Raw genomic sequence first — 24,442 nt, 5'->3', positions numbered from 1 at the left:
GGGAGTGCTACTCCGCAACCCATCTTCCCGCCTCCCCACCCCGCTTCCCCCACGCAGAGAAGTGGGAAACAGGGGTCATCTCCCTGTCCTGTCTTGTAGGGCCGGGATGGGGTGGGAGGGTCTTACCCACACCACAAGTGGGGGGGTCCTCAAAGTTCTGGGGGCTTTTTTCGGGGGAGGGGGCGACCTGGAGAAGCCGGTCAGAAGCTGGAGCGCAGCCCCCAGGCCCGGTCGAGGCAATGCCGACATCGGACAGCCGGGTGGACTACGTCGAGCCAGACTTCAAGCGGGTCCCGCGGCTGCCCCGTGGGCGCGCATCCCGCCTGTGCCCTGGGCGTCTGCGGAGCGCCAAGCCGGTGGCCCCGGGCCTCCGAATGTGTGACCAGGAAGGTCGTGGACGTGTGTGTATGTGGATGATGTGGGGGGGGGACGGTGATGGGATACTGCGTGTGGAGCTACGTGAAGGGTTTACCGTGTGGACCTCTGAGTATGTTTGGAGTGGCCAAGGATGCGGGTGTTGGGCTCAGGGTGCGTAAAGGGACAAGGACACTTGGGGGGGGGGGAGGGTAATTGGAGTGTACCCAAGCGGGAAGGGGCTGCCTAGTTGATATTGGGGCGTTGGTGATTTTGGAACGCTCGCGGCGGAATCGTCTCTGCGCCCTGGATGGGGTGCCGGTATATTGTGGGGAAGTTAATGTTTAGGAACCCATGGTTTAGAAAGCCCCTCCACGTGTGTGTTTCTGAAAGTGGATCAACCTGGGGATGTGTCCGGCGCGTCCGGACTGCTTATGGACGCACTGTGGATGTGCGGGTGGTGTTCGTTAACTGGGGACACAGGAGAGGGCTAGTCTCAGCGCCGCAGGCCAGGAGCAAGGAGATTGCGCGGGGCTGCTTTCGGAACACTCAGCCTAGCCTGGGCCGGGGAGGGGCGGGGCTTGGAAGCTCCGGGGGCGGGGCGGGGCCTCCCGGGGGCGGGCCGGCAGGAGGGGCGGGGCCGCGGCGGCTGCAGCAGCGCGGGCCGGGCCAGGGGGCGCCTAGCTCGGCAGCGGCTCGCGAGTGAGATGCAGTGAGGTCGGACGGGCGGGCGCGCTGGGCTGGGGACACGGCTGCGCTGCAGAGATGTGACTCGGACCGAGGGCCAGCAGGAACATCGGCGCTGCGGGGCCGCGGGGGTCGGTGAGTGCGAGCCGCGCCGGTGGGGTGGAGGGCAATGCGGCGACCCCAGAAACTTTTCCCGCCGTGGACTTGGGACGGTTGGGGTGGGGTCTGCTTCTTGTGCTTTTCTGAGGCCTCCCCCAAGGGGTTATTCTGCTGGGGGAGCTGGGGGATTAGGGTGGGGGGACCACAGTGCGGCGGGAGACGAGCCGCAGAGGGCGGGGCGGGGGGCGGGGAGGGTTGGGACCTTTATGGGGGGAGGGGATGTACCCGGACCAGGTGGAGATCCAAGTCTCTGGGGAGGATCTGGGGGCGACCACAGGAAAGGGCAGCTGGGACTGTAAGGGAGTCCAGGCGTGTCCGAGTGACTCCTGTGAGGGCAGCCACGGGCAGGGCTGCGTGGCAAGCCCGTGGGGCCTGAGCACAGACAGGGCAGACGGAGCCGGGGGCACAGGGGCCGAGTTGGGGAGTGAGCTGCCGCACCTGCCATAGGGGCAGGGGGCCGAGCTCGCAGCCGGCCGTGGCTGCGCACTGCGGGAAAGGAGGGGACACCGCGGGCGAGAAGAGCTGAGCTCTGGGGCTGCGGGAAGAAATGAGGGGCGAATGCATACAATGGCGGGATGTTAGCGCTGCTGTTGCGGCCAAGCTAGAGGTGAGGATCAGCCCTGTGCTGCGTCCCCCCCCCCAACTTGGGGGACACGGGCTTCCAGCGCCAAGCACCCCGGGATCCCTACCGCCTGCACCCGCCTCGGCCTGGGGGAGCTGGCCAACCAGCCAGGGAGGGGGCGTACCGAGCTTACCACCGAGGACGGCTCCAGCGCAGCCCGCGGGTTTCCTACCGGGCTCTGTCACTCCTAGGCCTAGCCAACACCCCACCACACGCACACACCCACCCAACATGTCCCCAGTTCGCTAAGGGGCGGCTCCTTGGAGCGCGGACAAAGGCCCCTGGAGTGTGGCGGGCAGCCGCGTCCCCGCCTGGGGCCCCGGGCCACGCGCCACATTGGCTGCCCAACTGCGCCAGCATGGGGTGGGGGGCACCTGAGCAGAGCCCCGGAGGAACTGGGAAATCCTCGCAAAGACAAGAGAAGTGGGGGAGGGACTTGGCACAAAAGCTTTAGAACTTCAGCGGAGGAACCTTGATTCAGAAGTTTCCCCACGGGCGGGGGCTCTCTGGAGGATTTCAGACTTTGAGTTAAAACTGCATGCAAATAGGATGTAAATAGAATGCAAATAGTCGGTTGGGAGCCCTTCACTGGGCCAGTTTTGTACCTAGACTGCGGAGTGAACAGTTTCCAATCTGTTCCCTGCTCTGTTCTGAAAAGGGGTCAGCTGAGTTGGGGAGGGAAAAGATGGAAGTGGGAAGGAGTCGCCATTTGGGGCCCAGGCAGCAAGAAAAGCAGTTTTGTTAGAAAGAGAAGCTCAAAATCTTTATTAGTTAATGTGTTATTTCAATAAATATGCGAGCTACAGAAGTGGCAGATAAGCCCCTGCTCTCAGGGCACTGGGGAGGTGGGTGAACACTAAATAAGTAAATAAATAGTAAGTAGCTAGAACTTCTGATGGGGATAAGGGCTGCCAGGAAAAGAAAGCCGAGTGCTGTAAAATAAAGTGACAAGAGTATGTACACATAAGGGAAGACCGTGCTGGGGAGTGACACGTTAGTGGAGCCCCGCTATGGGGGAGGGGGCACTGACAGACGCAGGGGGAAGACTGAACCAGGCAGAGGGCACCGCAAGTGCAAAGGCTTGGAGGTGGGAATGAGTGCAGAGAAAATGAACAAAGGCCATTGTGGCTGGAGCTCATAGGCAGATGTGGAGAGCGGGGTTAGAAAGGGGATGGCAGGGACCAGCCAGACCACGATCTTTTGGGCCATGGAAAGGAGTTTAGGTTTTATTCTCCTTGGACTGGTGAACCCTTGCAGGATTTGGAGTGGAAAGCCACGAGATCTGATTTTTAAACGCTCCCCTGACCTTTACAAGGAGACGAAAAGCAGCTTCCTTTTCATTCTGCCTCTGAGGGTGGCAAGGCGCCGGGAGCCTCCGAAGGGGACCTGTGAGGACTGCTTTGAGCCTGGCTGGCCCTGTAAGCCTACGCCAGGGGTAGGTCAGGTTTTAAAACCCACTTCCCACTTTTAGGCAGTTTTTGTCCCCCCTAAGTGGCCCCCACCCAGAGCCCAACGCCCCATAAGCACTTCCATGCGGAGCTTCCTGGGGGTTCTGAGTTAGTCACATTTTCTTCTCAGAATTACAGCCTCAGAGGAACCATCCACCCTGGAACGGGCAGCCAAGGATGCAATTTGCATTTAAATGATTGCTTTTATTTACAGGGTTGGAGCTGCTTTGCATATTCATGGATCACGGAGCCTGTGTTCTGGCAACCCTGTTTACTAACCTGTGAGGGTTATTAAATCCAAGGGCCCCCAGATAGGCTGGTGGTCTGGGCGGCCTTGGGAACTGAAGATTATGAGATGGTGTAACTTGCAAAAGACATCAAAGGGTTAGATTGCAGGTCTGGGAAATAGTTTAATGTCAGGAAACCTTGTAACAGTTTAATCCCTCTGGAGCAGGAAATGCACCAGCGGCTATAATGGGAGTGGGCAGGGACAGAGTGTGATGCTGGGGTGTGTGGGGGGGCTGGCTCTGCAGCCTTATCCTGGGCTTCTGTCCAAAAGAGGGAGTCCAACAAGGGGTGCAGTGGCCTTGAGGTCAGCAGTTGGGAGAAGTGGGTTCTAGTCCCGGCTCGGCCCATCAATTCCAGGAAGCCTCTGGCCAAATTGCATTACCTCTTTGTATTCCCAACCGGACAATGGGAATCGTAATTGTAATAAGCCAGGACCCAGTGCTCCCTGTCTGTGGTGCTGAGTACTTTCTAAGTACGTTTCACATCAGCCTTGTGAAAGTGGCACTATCATTATCCTTGTTTTACAGAAGAAGAGACTGAAGGTCAGAGAGGTTAAGTGAGTAATGCCCAATGTCACACAGTTCTGTCTGACTTTCCTCCAACTGAGGTCTTCCACTCTTGAGGAGACTGACGGGAGTGTAAATCCTGTGCCAGGTATTCATCGGGTACTGAACTGTTAGACATGCCCAGGGCTAAGAAAGCCCCCCCAGATCTGTTTAGTTTTTCTTTCCCTTCCATGCTCCAGCGCCTCCCCGCTTCTTTAGAGAAGGTGGGTTTAAGATTCCTCTGCTGGTAGCCCCCGAGGCGAAGCAGGTCAGAATGGTGTGTTCCAGAGCAGTTTTGTATATCTTGTGTCTCCTTTCATATGGGTAGATGGCAACGTGGGGATGCTAGTTCCCAGGAGAATGGCTGGTGTCCCATTTCTGGGTGTCTGGCTCTGACTCCTCAACAGGGACACCCAGTTTCAGGGCACGCAGGCTGGCCTCAGGTCCTCCAGCACTGGTTCCTCTCTGGAAAACCACCTTCACAGCAAGGCTCCCATTTAGAGCACCTGCTGTGGGGATCAGGAGAGTTTGGGAGTTTCCAAGGTAGACCACCCCCAAAGGCTTCTCCCCTTCACACCACCTCGGGGACCTCTTTGCTTGGTGTGTGACTGGGGAGGCTGGAAACCAGTGGTGGACAAACACCTGGGTGAGCCCCTGTTTCAGCCCCATCTCCATGGCAACCACCCCTCCTGGAAAAGCAAAGTCAGAAAAGTTCATAACCTCAGCGCATTCGCCAATCTTTTATTTAAAACTTTATATAAGTGCTTACCCCATGCTATCTGTTGTCCTAAACTCTAATTATTAATTATTTTAATCCTCACAAGAACCCTGCAAGATGGGTATTATCACCCCCATTTTGCAGATGAAGAAACCGAGACTAGTAAGGTTAAGTCAGCCGCCCATGGTCACAGGGTTCTCGCAAGTGCCAGGGGCAGAACTTGAAACTGGAAGTTTCTGCTGCTTGGCCAGGATTGAGCCTGGGAGAAGCAGCCCTGCTTGTGGCCTTCGGGCAGGCAGCGCTGTCCTCGTGCAAGGAATCTTGCCTGCATTCTTTCCAGCCTCTGCAGGCCCCAGCTTGCGAGGAACATGCTGCTCCACCACCTGCCGGTAGCTTCTGGCCCCTCTGCGGGGAGAGAGAGAGTGTGTGTGCGCGCGCATGCGGGCCTGTGTGCGCGGGCCTGCGTGTGCGATGCAGTGTTTTTAAGAGCGTCTGAATGAGTCACATTTCTGGGAGCCTGGCTGGCAGCAGAGTAATTAGTATGTGAGCCGAGTCTTGCACATTCATCACTTTATTCATTACTCCTTTTGAGGAGCTGCATGCCTACATCCCACGGGTCTGTTGCCATGTATTCATCCCTTCCCAGTCAGCCCTGCCTTGCGGCTGACTCCAAACCTCTAATCTTGTTTTGTGCAGTTTGGGGTTCCTGGAGAGCTGCTCCTTTCTCAGCAGCGGGGCGGCCCCAGGTGGCTGAGGGGGTAGGATGGGGCTTACCTGACAGTGGGTGAGATGGAGCGTGAGTGAGCACTGCCCCCTGGGCCTGGGGCAGGGATAGTGGGGTGGAAGGTGCCGGGCCATCGTCCAGGCTCCCCCACTGCATATGCTCGTGCTTCTCAAACCTCAGTGCACCGAAGCATCTGAGCACACCTGGAGCTTATCGTAGGGCTGTGGAAACACAGGTGGCCAGGCCCGCTGCTGAGCGTCTGCATTTCTAACCAGTTCCCGGCGATGCTGCCGCTGTTGCCAGTCTGAAGATCAGACTTTGAATTAAGCCTCTCAGGCCCTCAGTCCCCTCCTCTATAAAATGGCAATGAGAGCATCTTCCTGCCAGGTGACATGAGGGCTGGAGACCACGTTTAATCAGTCGATTGATTCAGCAACTGGGCCGTGAGCCCTGCCCATGTGCCAGGCACTGGGGAATCGGTGCAGAACAAGACAGACAAGAGCCTGGGTGTGTGGGATCAGACCAAAAGAGTAATAAAATAAAATATTTGAAAACTGTGGCACATGTTATGAAGATAAGGATCGGGAGTATCGGTGTAGAGCATAAAGAGGCAGAGGGAACCTAATTGAGATAGACTGGCCAGCAAGGGTCTCACCGTGTGACGTTTCCAGAGCCCTGGTCTGTAGTAAGAGCCCAGTAACAATAGGACAATTGTTTGTCTCCTGGCTCCACCGCTTTCTAGCTATGTGACCTTGGACAAGCCACCTGGCTTCTCTGTTTTATTTCCTGTAAAATGGAGACAGTAATAGAACTTGCCTCGTGGGGTCATTGTCCAGATGATAAGCTATTAATATACGTGAAGCGCACAGAAGAGGGCCTGGTGCACAGTGAGCACCTGTGCGAGCTCACAGTCATTGTCGTGGTCACTGTGGCAGTAACAGAAAACTCTGCAGGGCAGAACCCCCCAGAAATCCTAGATGAGCTGGACTCAGCGTCATTCCGTGAGGTGGTGTGTAGCCTCCCTCCTGTTCATCCTGGACATTGTTCTGTAGAACGATGGCTGTCACCTCATGGGCATCTTTAGCAATGAAAATGACCTACTTGGAACAACTGGACCCTATGGAAGCCTCTGGCTGCCTGGATGTTGGGTAGAGAGGGCTTCCTGGAAGAAGAGGACCACATCATGTGGGACGTAGAATAGAACTTCCTTGTTAGCAAGTAACATAAACCCATCTCAGACTGGCTTAATCCAAAACAGGGAAGTTAATTGGCTGCTGGAACTGCAAAGACCAGGGTATCTGGCTTCAGGCATAACTGAATCCAGCCTTTCTGTGTATTGGGACTCTGGTCCATCACGTGGCCGTTTCCTGTGAGTCAGCTTTACTCTCAGACAGGTTCTGTCCCTGTGATGGTAAATAAGTCCTCTCCAGCTCCAGCTGTATATCCTTTTAGCTTATTAACCCCGATAACAAGAGAAAACCTCTTTCCATTTACTTCTAGCAAAAATCCTAAGACTGATTCTCATGGGTCTGGTTGGGGCCAGGTGCCTGTTCATGAACCAGTCAGTGTGGCCAAAGGGTGGGATAAATGCTCCGATTGGCCAGGCTGGGTCGGGTGCTTGCAGCTGGGGCTCAAGGCGGCTCTCCAAAGGAAATTCAGGAGCTCTCTTCAGAAATGAGAGAAACGGAGGCAGGACGACAAAAACAACAGCTGTCCCAGAAGGAGAGGGTTCCAACCTTGGGAATGAAAGCAGAAAGCAAGAGTGTATCTATTTCCCATCTGAGAAAGGAGCCGGAGCTAGAGACCTGGACCACAGCCGTAAGAACCTGCACAATTTCGGAAGCGTGGTCACCATCTTGATATTTTCTTCATCCACACTGGTTTCCTGTTGTGGCTGGAAGGACAATCAGGAAGGGGGACGAGCTGGTGGAACCCAGTCCCAATTTGTAGGCAGGCCTGGAGAGAGGAGATTCCCCCAAGAGAATGAGGGGAGGCAGCTAAAGAAGGCCAAGTTCTTGCGAGGAAAGGACCTGAGGCCTGAGGCTGAGAGGCCTGTGGCTGAGAGGCCTGGCTGGTTTCCTGGCTTCACCCTCATCAACTCTGTTCTCCGGCGTATAAACCAGGCTTTCTCAACCTCAGCACTGTTGACATGTGGGGCCGGATCATCCTTTGTGTTGAGAGCCATCTCAGGCATTGTAGGATGCTTAGCCGCTTCCCTGGACTCTACCCACTGGATGCCAGTTGCACCCCGCCTTCCCCAGTTGTGACAACCAAAAATGTCCTTAGACATGCCTCAGTGTCCCTTGGGATCAAAATTGCCCCTGGTTGAGGACCACTGGCCTGCAGGTGGGTGGGAGAGTTGGGGAGAGCGTTGGTGGTCAAGACTCCAGAAGCACATTCCTACCCGTCCTCTCCCGGCCACCCTGGAGGTGAGACTGGCTGATGTGTGGCCTAGAGAGGCCGCCTGGGGTGTGTCTTGCTGTCACTTGCTGAGAAGTCTCCTGATGAGAGGCCTAGGGGAAACCCACTGCACTGTGTCGGGGGCCTGGTGGCATTTTGTTCCAGCATATCCGGTTCTGAAACTTTGATTCCCAGTGTGCTCTTGTGAGATGCAGCTCTGGCTAGGACAGTATTTTTTTAAAGGTGGTACGTTGGCATATGCCAGTGGGTATGCAACGTGAGTTCCATCAACAAGTATTTCAATGTGTTGAGTTTTCTTTTGAGTCGATTTCAAGGACTTGGTGAGTCAGTTAAGTAAATAACTTACGGGGGGTTTGTAGACAAGGTGTAAATGGCCGAGGTGGCTCTCCAGTGACTGGAGTAGCAGAGCCCCGAATAGCGGCAGGACCATGGGCCTGATCGCCAGGGTCTGGGGTGCTTGTTTCAGGAGCGTCTCTTGCCAGATGCCTTCCGTTCCCAGTCTGCCTTCTTTCATCTATAGGCAAAGAAGCTGGTCCATAGAGTACCAGGCTCCTTCTCATTCTGCAGCATCAATAATTTATCCCAGTTGATGGCCTTGCTGCCAAGGCAGGATCAGAGCTGCTCACCGTATCCCATCAAGGAGCAGAGAGAGAGGTGGTCGATACCGCATTTACTTAAGAAAGCCCCAGGGATGTGCTGAGCTGCCCTGGAGGTGGCTGGTTACAGCCTCACTGTGGGTGGAGCTAAGGCCGTAAGTCTGGCTTAAGACGCCTGGAAACATCACTGCAGAGCTGTGCAGGCATGGCTTTCCCAAGGCCAGGCTCCCTCCAAAAGCAAGGAGCTGGTGGCAGTGGGTAGAGGAGAGTCCTGGTGAGAAGTCTCGTTCACTCAGTATTTAGGAAGCATCTAGTGTGCTTTTAGGCTAGTACTTGACCAGTGGTGCTCATCCTGGTGATTTTCCCCCCAGGGGACACTGGCAGTGTCTAAAAACTTGGGAGGTTGTCACAGTTGGGGGAGGGGGTGAGCTTCAGTCACCTAGTGGGCAGAGGCCAGTGATGCCGCTACACATCCTGCAATGCACAGGACAACCCCCCAAACGAGGAAGAATGAGGCCCGAGGCTGAGAAACCCTGGTTTATGCTGATGAACGAGACAGACAGTGGCCCCGTCATCCTGTAGCTAGCGGTGAAGAAAGACAGGAAGGGAGGAGAGGAGGAAGGGACAGGAGAAACAAAGTAAACAGGCAAAAAGATGACAGATGCCATTAGAGCTAAGAAATAGATGAGAGACGCTGGGGGTGGGGATGGGGATGTGACCTTGGCCAAGGTCTGAGGGGATGACATTAGAGCTGAGACCAGTGTGGGGAGGGGCAGTTTTCCGTAAGAGCAGGGTGTGGAGGGTAGTCTAGGCAGAGGGAGGAGGGGAAGACGAGACAGGGGTTAATAAGCCCATCTCCTGGCGGCTGTGTGGACTCCACGAGGCATGGAGGCATCCCCGGCAGAGGTGGGCTGGCTGGAGTGAGAGGATGGACCCTCAGCAGATATTTGTGGGAGGGGTGGGATGTGCGAGGGGAGGGGGGGAAAGGGTGGAACCCAGGAAGACTGTTCACACTACATTTGAAACGCTGGGAAGCTTCTAAGAGGGCATGCGTCTAGGAGCTGAGTGGTGTGACCCTGGGCAGGTGTCCCAACCTCCTCAAGACTGTTGTGTCACCGTCACCTGTGTGAGGACTGGATGTGTCCGGGTGTCTGGCCGAGGGTGAGTCATCGGTGAATGTCAGCTGTAAGCGCTGAGAGACTGAAACGGGTGGTGCGTGCCCCTCTCCCAGGCTGAGAGACTGAAACGGGTAGTGCGTGCCCCTCTCCCAGGCTGAGAGACTGAAACGGGTGGTGCGTGCCCCTCTCCCAGGCTGAGAGACTGAAACGGGTGGTGCGTGCCCCTCTCCCAGCGAGCGCTCGGCCCATGACCGTCTCTTCAAGTCTCATTTTATTCCCTTATTTTTGAAGAGCTCAGACATGGCCTCAAATTCAAAGAATATGAAAGAGTATCCAGAGAAAGTGAGTCCCCCTCCCATCCTCTCCTCCAGCCACTAGCACTGATGGTTCACGGCGGTTCACTGAGCCCGGACTAGGGGGTAGATGGGGGCCGAAATCCCCGCCCCTCCTCCAGGCTGTGCTGCCTGGAGAAGGGGGCTGGCGGGTTTGAAGTGAGGTGGGTCTTCTGAAAGAAGTCAGGAGAGTGGGAGTCTTACAATGAATTGGTCTTTTCCCCCCAACTTTTCTGGAACGTTCATGGTGTCAGAGAGAAAGATGAGAACCCACCAGGTGCTTGCTTTCCTCCTGCTCTTCGTGATTGCCTCCGGGGCCTCCGAGAACACCAGCACGTCCCGGGGCTGCGGGCTGGACCTTCTTCCTCAGTACGTGTCCCTGTGCGACCTGGACACCATCTGGGGCATCGTGGTGGAGGCCGTGGCGGGGGCGGGCGCCCTGATCACACTGCTTTTGATTCTCATCCTCCTGGTGCGCCTGCCGTTCATCAAGGACAAGGAGAAGAAGGACCCCGTGGGCCTCCACTTCCTCTTCCTCCTGGGGACCCTGGGCCTCTTCGGCCTGACGTTCGCCTTCATCATCCGGGAGGATGAGACCATCTGCGCCGTCCGCCGGTTCCTCTGGGGCGTCCTCTTCGCGCTCTGCTTCTCCTGCCTGCTGAGCCAGGCGTGGCGCGTGCGGAGGCTGGTGCGCCGCGGCAAGAGCCCGTCGGGCTGGCAGCTGGTGGGCGTGGCCCTGTGCCTGATGCTCGTGCAGGTCATCATCGCCATCGAGTGGCTCGTGCTGACGGTGCTGCGCGACGAGAAGCCGGCCTGCGCCTACGAGCCGATGGACTTCGCCATGGCCCTCATCTACGACATGGTACTGCTCGTGGCCACCCTGGGGCTGGCCCTCTTCACGCTGTGCGGCAAGTTCAAGAAGTGGAAGCAGAACGGGGTCTGCATCCTGGTCACGGCCTTCCTCTCCGTGCTCGTCTGGGTGGCCTGGATGACCATGTACCTCTTCGGCAACGCGGAGCTGCGGCAGGGAGACGCCTGGGGAGACCCCACCTTGGCCATCACGCTGGTGGCCAGTGGCTGGGTCTTCGTCATCTTCCACGCCATCCCAGAGGTCCACTGCACCATCCTGCCCTCCCCGCAGGAGAACGCACCCAACTACTTCGACACGTCGCAGCCGAGGATGCGGGAGACGGCGTTTGAGGAGGACGTGCCGCTGCCGCGGACCTACATGGAGAACAAGGCCTTCTCGATGGATGAACACGGTGCAGGTAAAGTGGGCACCGCCCCGCTGGGTTAGGCTGTTCTTCTCAAAAGTGCTCTCTCCTTTTTCTCCACCGGGGCTGGGTGGTCCTGGGGATGGTCCTGGCAAATCAGAGCCTACAGACGTTGACCGCTGTGCTGAAACGGGCCCAGAGCTGCATTCTTATTTAGCATCAACCAATTTAATATAAAAAGCCGGGTTTCTGGCCTTTTTCGCAAATATGGATCTGGCAGTGCTGGGCTGCCATTCCCACCTGGCAGCGGTCGTGTGAAGCTGGCTGCAAAGGCTCTGTCTCTTACCCCTCACCGAGTTGTGGTGGCCCTTTAGGTGGGGATCCACTTTCTCTTCACCACACTCCCTGTCCCGGCCGCTATAACATATCAACGTTAAGTCCCTGGCTCCCTGGAAGTGTTTACGATTGCAGCCCACGTGCTGGATGGATGCAGGGGATGACGAGGGGCAGTGCTCTCCAGTCCCCTCCCCTACCTCTGTCTCCAGGAGTGTATGAATTTGGGCCCTGGAGTCAGACGTCTGGGTTGGGATCCTGCCTCTGCCGCTTCCTAGATATTAAGGCTTTGTGCACCCCATAGACCTGTTGAGAGGGGTAACATACTGAGGGGCTCCCACGGCACCTGGCTTGTTGGATGTGCATCTTGGTTGGGTTCCCCCGAAGGCAGAGCCTGCGATGTTGTAGGTGGTTTCCTTAGGAGGCGGTCCCTGCCAGGGAGAATGAGACTGGGATGGCAGAATCGCCAGAACGAGAGCATCAAAGAGCTGGTTACCGCCGCGGGCAGCTGGGGCTCATCCCTGCCAGGGACACGTGTAGAACGAGCCTCAGAATCGATCCTCGGAGGACAGGAGGCTGCGGCATCTGTCCACCAACTCCTATCTCCCGCCGTCATGAGCGTCTCCCAGGGCTCCCGTAAATGGGCTGAACAAGTTCCATGAGCCCGCACGGCAGAAAAGAGATTTTGTGGATACTTCGAGTGGAGGTGGTCTGAGCACCCAGGCTGTGTGCCACCGCTGCGGCGGGATTCCCAAGAGGGAAGAGCCGAGAGGAGGTGGCCCAGGCCCCAGGCGCCCCTGCTGTAGACACTGGAGAAGCGTCTCTTACAATTGTTTCTTAAAGCAAGTCGGCTGAGCTCCCAGCACTTGAGATTAATTAAAATGGCTTTTTCTCAGTTACCTAAAAATTTATCAGGAGCTACAGTAATAATTAGCAGCAGCAGTAGTAATAATTAATCACCTAGTATAACCATTTATTGAACACTGCCTCCATGCCAGGCACTATTCTGACTTCTTAACCTGCATTATCTCATTAGTTCACCCCTCCACCTGATGAGGTAGGGTCTGTTATTATCCCCATCTTACAGATGAATAAATGGAGGCTGTAAGAGGTTCAGTCTTGCCTGATGACATACAGCTAGGAGGTGGCCCATTCCAGATGGTCGTGGTCCCCTTTTCTCTGATGCTCCCCCAGGTGCCTGGGCAGTGCCCACTGTCTGGTCATACTACGAAGTCAGCCTTGTTGGGTTGAGTGCCGAGGCCCAGAGCACAGCCACCCACCCCTGCAGGCAGGGGGGAAGCACATCAAGCCACCGGGTCCTCCAAGGCCACCCTCAGCCTTCCTCTCCACCAGGATGTGCCCAGCTGCTTCTGAACCCCTGCTCCTGGCCAGACCCACAGGAGAGAATGACAGACCTTCCCCCCCCGACCCCGCCTGCAACCCCACCATGGGTAGAGTCAAACATCCTGGTGTGGCCTTTATCAGAGCTGCTCCCCTCTTACTGGGAAGCCCCAAGCCTGCAAGCCTCTGTTTGTCAATAGATTTGGCAGGGATGAGCCGCAGCTCTGGTGGGGCTGGCTCCGTGGATCGCCAGGAGAAGATGAGGGTCAGGATGGGGGTCATCACTCACTGGGAGGCCAGAGGGCCCCTCAGGGCATGTGATGAGCAGAGGCCAGGCACCTGGCCAGTTCCTGGGGTCCTGGTGAAGCCACCTGTTCCTTGGCTTCTCCTGGAATAGGATCCTCTGTATCTGAGACCCATGGACTCCCCTTGGACCTCAAAGGTAACAGGAACTCTCGAAATGGATGTAAATTTTTATACATTCAATTGGGAATTAGTCTATTGCTTTGTCAGATTCTCAAAGCCATTCGTAATCCCCAGAAAGTTAAGAACCAGTGTTGTTGAACCTGATAATCTAGTTTACTTACAGTGAAAGGGGGCTGCTAGAACTACACAAGCAGTAGGGGCTTCAGAAGTAAGGATGGCTAACCTCTACTGGGTGCTCACCATGGACCGGGTACCATTCTGAGCATTTTAGCGGCTAATCTCATTTAATCCCTACAATAACCCAGTGAGGCCCGCTTTGCAGACAGAAAACTAAGGCACGGAGAGGCTGAACAACTTGCCCAAGAGGCAGAGCCAGGGTTTGAACCCAGGCGGCCTGACTCCAGAGCCCACACACTGACCACTCTGCCACAGAATTTCTCTTCTCTTCTTAAAGCACTTGAGTGTCCCTCATCTCACAGATGTGTCAGGACTCTGAGAAGACAGGGATTATAGGTCCCATTTTACAGAGCAGGAAACTGAGTCCAGGAGTGTCAGGCAACTTGTCCAGGCTCCCAGCAGAGCTCCCAGCAGAGCTCCCAGCAGAGCTCCCAGCAGAGCAGGGAGAGAGAAGGTTGGTCTTCTGAATCCTGTGCATCCTTTCTTGTGAAAATTCATCCAGTACGTCATATCCACGTAAGATCCAGAGATCTAAGGGGTTTGGGACCCACGTCAGTACCAGGAGTACCAGTGCTGGCACAGGGCATGATGGGGTCTCCAGAGGTGCCCCACAGGCCCATCTGTTTCAAATGCTATGTTCCAAAGCCAAGGAGGTTGTCCCTCATTCCCCTCTTTCTTTTCCAAAACAAAAATAGCTTTATTATTCCTTTCTGATGACAAAAGATCAACAATAATCAGGTAGGAGTTCAGCAAGTGAAAATAATAAAAATTGCTCAGAATCCCATTGCCCAAAGGCAACTACTGCTGACTGTTTGCTCTCATCTTGCCAGACATCTCTTGATGAGCGCGCGCGCACACACACACACACACACACACACACACACACACACCCCAATCCCGCAGAGCAGTTCTTAACCTGTCTGCACGTTAGAATCATGGAGGGAGGCCTTTCCAGGTCAGCGACAGCAGAGCTGCAGTACTCTTTTCACGAGGCAGCGATTACTAGGAGGTACCATCATTTATTTTTCTGATCTTAGCTGGTGAATATTCTGCTCGTTTCTGGCTTTCCGTATAAGTAATGCTGCAATGAACGTTCTTATCCATCCATGTTTGTGCCCTTGATCAATTAACTCCTACACATGTGTCAGAAGAGTCTGCACCTTTCAATCTTGATATATACTGCCGGATGCCACCCCACAGAAAGGTGGACTAATTTAGTCTCCCCTGAATAATTATATGAGAGCCCCATTTCCCCAGCTCTTCACCAACCTTGGATGTTGTCAGACTTAACAGCCCAATTTTGCATCCTCCCAAATGTGTGTCTGCCAAAATTCACATGGGCATGAGGCAAAGCCAATTCCCTTGGAAGGCTCACAGGGAGAGACTAAATTGTCATCCTGGCTAGGATTGTCTTTGTTCTGGAAACACTACTTTGCTGGCTGGGGAATGCCTGGGCACCCTCCCTTGCCATGGTGAGAACAGCTGTTCTCATCTTTGGTCTGACCTCAGCCAGCTTGTATTTTAGGGAACTAGGCCCCACAAGGGGCCTTGCCCGGGAGCTACAATTGGCCCTGTTTCTCCTGTCTTTTATCTACCCAGCCTTTCAGGCTCTGTACCCTTGAGAGTCCATCCCTGAAGTCGAGATGGGAAGGGCATTCCCCAGGCTGGACTGTGGCTCAGCCACTGCTCCCTTATTTCCTTCCCCCAGTGAGACCTCAGATATGTAGGACCTCGCCAGCCTGCTGTTTCTTAATGAGTATCAACAAGGTGTGAGGGGGGCTTCCCTGGTGGCGCAGTGGTTAAGAATCTGCCTGCCAACGGGTTCGGGCCCTGGTCCGGGAAGATCCCACATGCCGCGGAGCAACTAAGCCCGTGCGCCACAACTACTGAAGCCCACGCGCCTAGAGCCCGTGCTCCACAAGAGAAGCCACTGCAATGAGAAACCCGCGCACCGCAACTAGAGAAAGGCCGCGTGCAGCAACAAAGACCCAACTCAGCCAAAAATAATAATAATAAAAAATAAATTAATTAGAAAACAAGGCATGAGGTATGTGATAGAAGATGAAAATACCCTGAAGGGTATAGCACTTCAGATCACATGTTGGAAAGCGTTAACAAGGTATATTAAATGTTCACCTTTCAAAGGAGCAAGAAAGAAAAGGGTTCTTTCTTCTGTTAGGGGATTTGGCTCTCTGATCTCATTAGGCCAAGGGCTATTTAAACTCTGCCCCTTCGCTTCCCAGTGGAAGGCCCTGTGCCAGTCAGCTTTGGGGGCAGGGCGAATCTCGCCTCACTTGCAGAGTCTAAACAGGAGAAGACTGGCATTTAGCCTATGATCTTACATTCCTGTTGGGACCTCCTTATGGATGAGCCCTACTTGCCTTTCAGAGCTGACCCAGGTCAGAGTGGAGTGTTAGTTGGAAAAATCTGCTCTGAAGCAATTTAACCAAAACAACACAAAACAACAATGAACTAAGGTACTGGGGGTCAGGCTTCAGAAATGGATAGATCCAGGAAGCTCAAGTGATGACAAGATTTGGTCTCTCTCCAGCTCTTGGCTCTGTTAGAATCCTGGAAGCACACGGCTCTAGGCTTACACAGAGTCCCAGCAGAAAAGAGGAACATTTCCCAGGATGCTTGAGGAACAATCCCAGAATTAGCCCTGACTGGACCTGATTGGCCAGGCCCCAATTATATGCCCACCTCAAGGCCAGGGAAGGAGACAGTTGTAGCCAGTACTCAGGACCTAGAATGTGGGAGGGATGTTTACCAGAGGAGAACAGCAGACAACCACTACACAGAGGGATCCCTGGGCCAAGGCATCCCACAGATGGCCTGTAGAGTCTAGCCTTTGTTTTTTGAAGAGAATGGTTTAGAGCCAGATCCCCCCACCATAGCCGGCAGGGTCTCTGCATTATGAGGAAAGCTGTGCTGTTTGGTTTTCCCTCTCTTTCAAGGAGGTCTCGGCTAGGAATTGGGACTAGTGAGGGTCCATGGACTCTGTCCCCTGGTCCACTTCTCTACTTCCCAGGAAGGTCATCTTCTTGTCAGCCTGTGCATGGGAGCTGTTGAAGGCTTGGAGATGCTAAAGCAAAGAGTCTGTTTTGGAACATGCATTCCCCACCCTGCCTTGGTTCAGTCTGGGCTGAGTTGCCCCTAATGCAGGGGTCCCCAACCCCCAGGCCGCAGACTGGTAGTGGTCCTTAGCAGTCTGTGGCCTATTAGGAACAGCAGCAGGCGAGCGAGCGAAGCTTCATCTGCCGCTCCCCATCGCTCCCCATCGCTCCCCATCGCTCCCCAATGCTCGAATTACCATCTGAACCATCCCCCCACCTCCAGCCCCCCTCCGGCCCCTACCCTGCCCCCGGTCCCTGGAAAAATTGTCTTCCATGAAACCGGTCCCTAGTGCCAAAAGGTTGGGGACCGCTGCCCTAATGTCACTTCAATTCAGATTGCTGCTAAGTAGCTAAATGTGGTTAAAAACAAAGTATCTGGAGCCAGAATAGTGTGATGGTCAAGAACACAGATTCTCTCTGCTTGGGTTCAAATGCTGGTTCTTACCAGCTGTGTGACCTTAGGCAAGTTACCTAATCCCTCTGTGCCCCGTGTAAAATGGCATCTCACAATTGAGAAAGACTTTTGTTTTGTTTTGATTTTTTTATAGTGCTTCTTGTTTCTGTTATTTCTTAATGGACTATTTTTTAGAGCAGTTTTAGGTACAGAAAATTTGAACAGGAAGTACAGGGAATTCCTGCCTGCCCCCTCCCCTGGTTTTCCCTATCATTAACAACTTTCATTAGTGTTACATTTGTCGCAGTGGATGAATCAATATTGATACATTATTATTAACTAAAGTCCATAATTAACATTTTAGAGGTCACTCTTTGTACAGTTCTACGGGTTTGGACAAATGCATGATGTCATGTCTCCACCATTATAGTATCACCCAGAATAGTTCCAATGCCCTAAAAATTCCCTGTGCTCCCCCCAAACCTTTGGCAATCACTAATCTTTTCACTGTCTCTATAGTTTAGCCTTTTCCAGAATATTATAGTTGGAATCATACAGTAACTTTTTACAGCCTGGCTGCTTTCACTTAGTAATATACATTTCACGGTTCCACCACGTCTTTTTGTATCATCTGATTTTTCTTCACCAAAAAAAGGAAATTTAGATGTCTAAAAGTACACTGCAAATAAGAAACACCATTTACTCTCCTTTCAGAGGTAGAAAGTGATGACATATTTTGCTGTCTTTGCTTCAGATCTCCCTTTTTTTCCTGTCTACAAATGACCCCACTCATGTGTCTGGGGCCCCTCTGTCCTCTTCCCCGTCACTTTTCCCTGAAGACGTCCGACCTCTACCATGTACTTGTGGTCCAGGGTCTCAGGGTTGCCCACCTCTGTGTGTATCCAGAAACCGTGTTGCACAGTGTGGTGTTGAACTTGTCAGGGATGGCACTCAGTAGTGAGGAGGTCTTTTGTCAGAAAACAACTTCTGAGGGATACAGGCGCTCCCGCATCACCCATGGCCCGCGGGGGCAGGGGAGGGCCGGGCGAGGCTCCACCCGGGGTCCCCTCCCTGAGAGCCGCCTGCGCCCTGGATTCTGCAAACTCCCCAACCCCACTGAGACGGGTCAGGCTCCAAGAGAGCCAGAGAACAAAGCGCCTTTGTGACTTTTGTTTTGAATCTGGCTTGTGACAAAGGGGAGGGGTGGGGGGGGGTGTGCCTGGAGCGTGGTGTTGATGCAGGGGAAGAAAACAAAATTCAAAATTGTGTCTTCTTTTTTTTTTTGGTGTTGCCTTTCCTTCCCTCCCTCAGCTCTCCGAACAGGATTTCGCAATGGCAGCTTGGGAAACAGACCCAGCGCTCCATTCAGAAGTAACGTGTATCAGCCAACTGAGATGGCCGTTGTGCTCAACGGGGGGACTGTAAGTATCAGGAGGTGATGTTTGGCAGGAAGCCTAGGAGTGGTCAGTGTTGGGGGGCAGCTTTGATGGGGACACACCGCTCTGCGGAGGCCGCTTACAGGGCTGCAAAGACAGCGGCTCACGTCGACGCCCCTCGCGGCTAGGATGCATGCAGTGCTTCCATTTTTCTCCTTTCCTCTCGACCCCCTTTCTCCATACACGGAACATCCACCTGTACTTAGCTGACCGTTTGTAGATTCGTTTGAAAGAGTCCCTGTTTCTTGGGGCTCTTGCACCCAGTGAATTAATTCTCTGGTTTTCATTATGCAGAAGGTGCCCCCGTCCATGCTGTCCTTCAGAAGTGACTTTTAGGAAAAGCCCAGAGTCACGAAACCCTGGCAGATTTTGCTAGCATCCAACCTAGTTGAGCTCTCTGTCCCCTGCTCCCTGCCTGCACACCGTGCCCCAGCTGCGTACTGGGTTCCAACTTCTTAAAACATTTCTGAAGAAACTGAAGTGATTATCATTTCTCTCCCGCGAACACAAAAACAGGTTTACTATCTGATGCCAAACAGACCTTCAGCAGAATTGTCACCATTTACATTTTGCCTCCGTGGACTTACATCATTTTCTTTCTCTGGCAATCTAAAAGCTCACTCTCATTCCCACATTTAATTTCCAAACATAGCTACATGCTTCTTTCAGAAACAACACATGAGCCAGTTTACACGTGTAAACTGGATTTCCATTCTTTATATCATGTGCCAATTCCATACCTCCACCTGGACTTCTTTGTTTTTAATGTGAGTCAGGGATGGTCTCTGATCTCTGGAGGGAACTTTGGTTTTCCTGGCCTTCAGATGGGATGTGATGCATCAGTTTGCATTGGCGTGGAATGGGCTCAAAGCAAGCGGGCTCACGGATTGCGTTTGTGAAGACCCCCAGCCATCCACTGGCCTGTTTATTGTTGGGCACTAAGAAAAGCCTAAGTTTCAAGTATTTGGCCTGTGTGTTTTAATAAATTTAGTTAGAAAATAGCCCCATCAGTCATTCTTATCATTCTGATAAACCTTCTGATCAGTCATTCCTCAGCCCCCCCTGGTCTGGTCAAGGCCAGTGTGCATAAAAACACCCTGGATTTAGAAAGTGAGGTGGGGTTCTGGGTAAAGAAACATATTTGTTCAGGTTCATGATTACAGAAAAGGGCAGATGGCCTTCCCCAAAATGGAGCGTCCTACATAACACATAGTGGTTGCTGCCTTTCCTGGGAATTATTCAGCCCAGAAAAGACAAGGTAACTTATCTATGGTACGTTGTTAACAAACTGGTTTCTGACGTTGACGTTGCAAAGCATGGAGTTCTTAGTGTGTTATTCCTGTTTCCAGATCCCAACTGCTCCGCCAAGTTACGCTGGAAGACACCTCTGGTGAAAGACTTTTAAGTTCCAGAGAATAAGAATCTCTCTTACCGATTTTATTCCCTGGCTGTGTCTTTCTTGAGGGAGAAATCAGTAACAGTAGCTGAACAAGGCCGCCTCGCAGCCAGGAGATTTGGAAATCCTAGACAAGGGGATTTTGTGTAAATGTGAACACTGCTGAACTGAAAAGCTAACACCGACTGCCCTCCCCTCCCCTGCCACACACACACACACACACACACACACACACACACACCCCACACACACACACACACCCCACATACACACACACACACACACCCCTAATACCAAACCAACCTCAAACCCTGCAAACTAAAGCAAAGCTAATTGCAATAGGATTAGGCTCACTCGAACATGTGGCTGAGAAGACTGCTTCATCCTCTGGGTATAGAACAGAACCAAGTTCACAGCCAGTGGGCCGGGCTGATGTTGGTTGAACATGGAGATTCCACACCATCGCCCCTCCCCAGCAAGTGCTGGACCTCAGGCAGCCTCTTGGAGATGACCATGTCACTGAGGAGGATGAATTGTGGCTTTCCCACAGGCCTGCCTCTTGGTTTTCACATTTCAGGGGGGTCAGGAGCAGTTAAGGAGATTGTGAGTGTGATTCCGAGGCGAGGCCCAACCGAGTCATGGGGAGAGCTTTCAAAGCAGTGGTGGAGGGAGCCTGCCACGTGCCAAAGAAGAAAAGGCTGTCTGGGAGTTGAAGGGACCATCACTTAGGAAGCGGCCGCCAGCCACTGTTCCTTCTCTGGGCCTCTTGCTCTGCCGTCGATGGCAGGAAGCAAGCATGCCTCCTTCTGCGGGGCAGCTTCTGGCTGGGGCAGCCGTCTCTCCCCTGATCACCTCTCCCTCTTCCCTCCTCGTGAGTGTTCCTCCAGCCCTTACCCAGTTCCATCCCCACGTCCATTTCAGAAGCTCAGATGGGACCACCAGCTCAGAGTGCACTCGCTTGGCCAGAGGCCAATGCCACCGCAGATTTCCCATGATGCTGTCACCCGGCAGGGGTGCCCCAGGGTGGAGAGGTAACGCCTGCTGCCTAGCAAGCAGTGAGTTCTTGGGTCTTCTATGCGGATGTAGTGAAAGGTCCAGGGTGGGGTGAAGCACGTGAGGGTGTCTTGCTGCTTTGGGAGGGTATGGGGGACATTTTTGTCTTGGTTTTCTGCAAGTTCCATGAAAATGGTTCTCTTCAAAGCCCATTGTTTCTGTCATGATTTCCGTCTGTCCTCAGCAAGTCATTCCTTTATTTGGCATTTCCAACATCTCGGCCATTAAAAGCCCCATGTTCTCTGCACTGTTTGGCCAGTATAATCGCTAGCAATGATTCAAAGCAAAGAGTTTTAACCTGACGGCATGGAATGTATAAATGAGGGCGGGTCCTTTTGCATATACTCTAATCACTGTATTGCTTTTTTCTATAAAACCAACCCATAAGCCTTTAACCTTTAAAGAAAATGAAAAAGGTTAGTGTTTGGGGGGGAACTGACCTCTTCATAAGCCGTTATGTCTGAGCTGAGTATGTTTTAATAAACCTTCTGATTTTTCTCGAGGCCCTAGTCTGCTGTGTCCCATCCTCTCCCTCCCCTGCCCGCATCCTTGTAGAGCACCGGGGTAGCGAGGCCAATCTGGCCACCCCTGTGTAGCCCTCCTTCAGATTAGCGCATTTCCGTGGGTTGCCCGCATGGGGAAGAGGGAGCATGGCGCCAGAATGCCGCCCCCTACCTGACCTTCGGGAAGCGCCCGCCCGCCCCACCCCCGGAGCACGTGCTTGCTTCTAGGGAGAGAATCCCATCCCAGCCCTCTGTGCCAGGAGGGTCACTGGGTGGACTGGAACTTGGAGTATGGGGGCGGGGGGTGGACGGAGAGAAGCTAGGACCCGGGGTGGAGGCAGATGCGTGCAGACCCAGCATTCTGAACGTCACAGAAATCTCTGAACACCTCGGTCCCATCTGGTGAAAAACGGCCACGTTACATGTTCTCGTGCCGGGAAACGGTCGCTCACTCACACTCCCTGGAGTCCTTCAGAGCTCTCTGATCCCATCAGTGACTCAGGCTGCAAGAGCTCCCCTTGCAGAGGGGAGAGCAAACACGGTCATGTCCTCTCTAAGTTCTTGGCGGTCCAGGCGTGTCAGGTGGCGCAGCATAGATGGCTACAAGCGGAAAGGAACGTTTCACCACCGTAGAAATGGAACCGGCTTTGAGCCACAGGAAACCTCACTTAATGAGACCTTTTTCTTTCCTTTTCTTTTTAAATCTCTGATAGTTTTTGCACTTCTGGGTTTTATTTTATTTTGGCTTTGAGGTCAAGAGTGGGCTGAATGCTCTCCCAGTGAGGGTGGAGACAGGGAGTGAGGGGAGAGGGCAGAGAACTGTTCTTACAATGGCTTCACCTGAATGGTGCGAAGAGACATCTTTGCCAAGAGACTGTGGCAGCCAAGCTGCCCCCACGGAGTGAAGTTTAAATACAAAATTAAGTGGCACCTCTGTTTAAGGTCTGTTTATGTAAACAAGACATTGGGGGAAGATGACCTGGAAGGAGAGCCTGTGTGATCAAAACACCTAATTGTAAGCACAAATCTTTCCAGGTCCAGTTGTCAAACTCACCTTGGGACTATAAGAGCCACTCTTTCCCCTCTAATAGAAAACGGTCATTCTGTGCTGGATTCCTCCCCTGGAGATGGAGTGGAGGGAGGGAGGCAATCGGCCCCAAGAATTGACAAACCGGGAAGTTCTGTGTGTCTCAAGGGTTGCAGATTTGGTTGTTGAAAGCTGGGGAGTCACTGTTCTAGCACAGATTCTGTCAGGGCCCACAGAATGTGGGCAAAGTGGGAGGGGTCTTCCTGGTTAGGCAAGGCTGAGTTGAATCCTGAACCGAAAGGGAGCATTGTGGCTTTTATAATCCAATGATGCAATGATTATACCAGCTTACAAGGAGTTCTCAGCAGGTGCTTTTTATTCATCGATGAAGAGCTAAGGCTCGTTTTTGATAGATAATATATATTTATTAAATGTATTAATGTGTGTTTTATAATGTACCTTTATCCTCCCCTGGCTGACTGTTGCATACTTTAAAAAAATCGTTAAAGAAATTTCAGGACAATCAATGTGTACCATAAACGACTGTATATAAATATTACAAATTTAAAAGACTGTAAAGCATGGGCAAATAGGTTTTATTTTCAAAATGCTGTTCTTAACACAAAAAATAAAGGCTTTACTATTTACTTAAGACGTGTGGTAGCTTGTCAAAACAACCCAATACAACTGCTTGGCTTTCAGATCTGCCTGGAGGCTAAGTCCGTGGCATTTTGAATGGGAAAATCCTGGTTAGCAGCAAACTGCAGAACAACTGAGGGTAATAAGTCAGTTTACCCATAAAATGAGGAATCTCTATAATGCTTTGGGGCCTAGACAACAAAAATTCTTTATCTTTATTGTTGTCTGCGTTGAAGTGTCTTATCTTGATGCAGTCAAAGTTAAGGGTCAGTCTCCTTGGGAAATGATCACAGGCAATAATGACTTTTTTATGAAAAGAGTACTCACTGGATAAACTTAAAACCCACTGCAGAGGTTTGGGACTTTATTTTAAATATGGATCTTTGCAAAGGTGGCCAAAACTGGGAAACTGGTAACTAGAGAAAACTTCAACATCTCTTGGAATCAGAGTTCACGGTACATTTTAGCAGTGGTTGGTATAGAACAATACTCCTGAAGCACTGAGGAAATATATGGATGAAAGAATAAAATTGGGGGATAATGCAGAAAGTTAAAACTAGTACTTTCTTATGATAAACTATTTGCACTAAAACACGTTTGCAACGAAAGATTCTTATCCGAATGCACCAAATCTAGTTGTTCAAGAAAGCACAATAGAGGAAGCATAACCTGAACATTTTCCTCAAGTGGAGTAATTGGAGCCAAGAGGGGAAAGGTATCGACAGCTGTTAAGGTTGCGGAGTCTTAGCTGTAGCCTCTTCTTCATCCTCCATTTTGCATTTTACTGCAAAGAAATGAAAGAGAAAGTCAGGGTCCATTTACAAGCCTAGACAGACTTGGCTTCTGGAAACTGCAGACTTCGATACACAGAAGTCAGTTGCTTCGAAACCCACTGAGCGACTGCGATGGTTCTGGTCCCGTGGATCTATGGGGAAGAACACAGCGCCTTTGTCCTCCACCGGCAGCACCTGAAGTTTCAAAGCCACTTCATGTAACGTTCACGGCCATTCTGAGTTCAGTTCAGAAGAAGGTCAAAAGTATGCTTTGCAGGTCGGGGGCCCTGAAGGAAGGAAGTTTTACTAAAGATGATGACAGATTCGAGGCTCTTGACTCGACCGAATCTGTCACCACTCACCCTGTTCCCCCCACACCCAAAATTAAAAGCTCAGGACAGCACTGGGGTCAGTTCGAGGCCAGAGGAGAATCTTTTCTAGTCTTTTATGGTCCGGACAAGAATGTAATCCGGGTGATTTCCTGAGTCGGCCAAACAGGAAAGTTAGCTGAACGCAGAGCACTGCACTATTTGTAAGGGTAATTGTCCCAATAGATAAAAGCCCCTTCCGCCAAATATATGGAAACCCAGTCCCCTGGTGGG

General features: G+C 52.6%; 2 protein-coding genes across 3 annotated transcripts in view; one reads left to right on the top strand and one right to left on the bottom strand.

Annotated features, from left to right (window-relative positions):
• Positions 1-1,030: 1,030 nt before the first annotated feature.
• On the top strand, positions 1,031-23,750 carry GPRC5B (G protein-coupled receptor class C group 5 member B). The gene is made up of 4 exons (XM_079946073.1): positions 1,031-1,176; positions 10,267-11,280; positions 18,325-18,434; positions 19,799-23,750. The coding sequence occupies exons 2-4, from the start codon at positions 10,275-10,277 to the stop codon at positions 19,841-19,843; spliced, it is 1,161 nt and encodes a 386-aa protein (XP_079802199.1). The 5' UTR covers positions 1,031-1,176; positions 10,267-10,274; the 3' UTR covers positions 19,844-23,750.
• The window catches only part of IQCK (IQ motif containing K), a 126,333-nt gene continuing 124,765 nt past the window's right edge, over positions 22,875-24,442 (bottom strand). For both annotated transcript variants that reach the window (XM_079946069.1, XM_079946071.1), the window contains one exon: positions 22,875-23,851. In XM_079946069.1, the coding sequence (XP_079802195.1) occupies positions 23,796-23,851 (56 nt within the window). In that variant the 3' untranslated portion in view covers positions 22,875-23,795. The remainder of the gene's footprint in view (positions 23,852-24,442) is intronic.

Source organism: Stenella coeruleoalba (genome assembly GCF_951394435.1).
Source record: "Stenella coeruleoalba genome assembly, chromosome: 15".
Lineage (NCBI taxonomy): Eukaryota > Metazoa > Chordata > Mammalia > Artiodactyla > Delphinidae > Stenella > Stenella coeruleoalba.
Note: the sequence above shows the minus strand (reverse complement) of the source record. Positions and strands in the feature narration are given on the sequence as shown.

Coding starts and splice junctions, on each gene's coding strand:
- GPRC5B (XM_079946073.1), top strand. CDS start 10,275: ATGAGAACCCACCAGGTGCTTGCTTTCCTCCTGCTCTTCGTGATTGCC. Junction 11,281..18,324: donor GATGGATGAACACGGTGCAG/GTAAAGTGGGCA, acceptor TCCCTCCCTCAG/CTCTCCGAACAGGATTTCGC. Junction 18,435..19,798: donor TTGTGCTCAACGGGGGGACT/GTAAGTATCAGG, acceptor TCCTGTTTCCAG/ATCCCAACTGCTCCGCCAAG.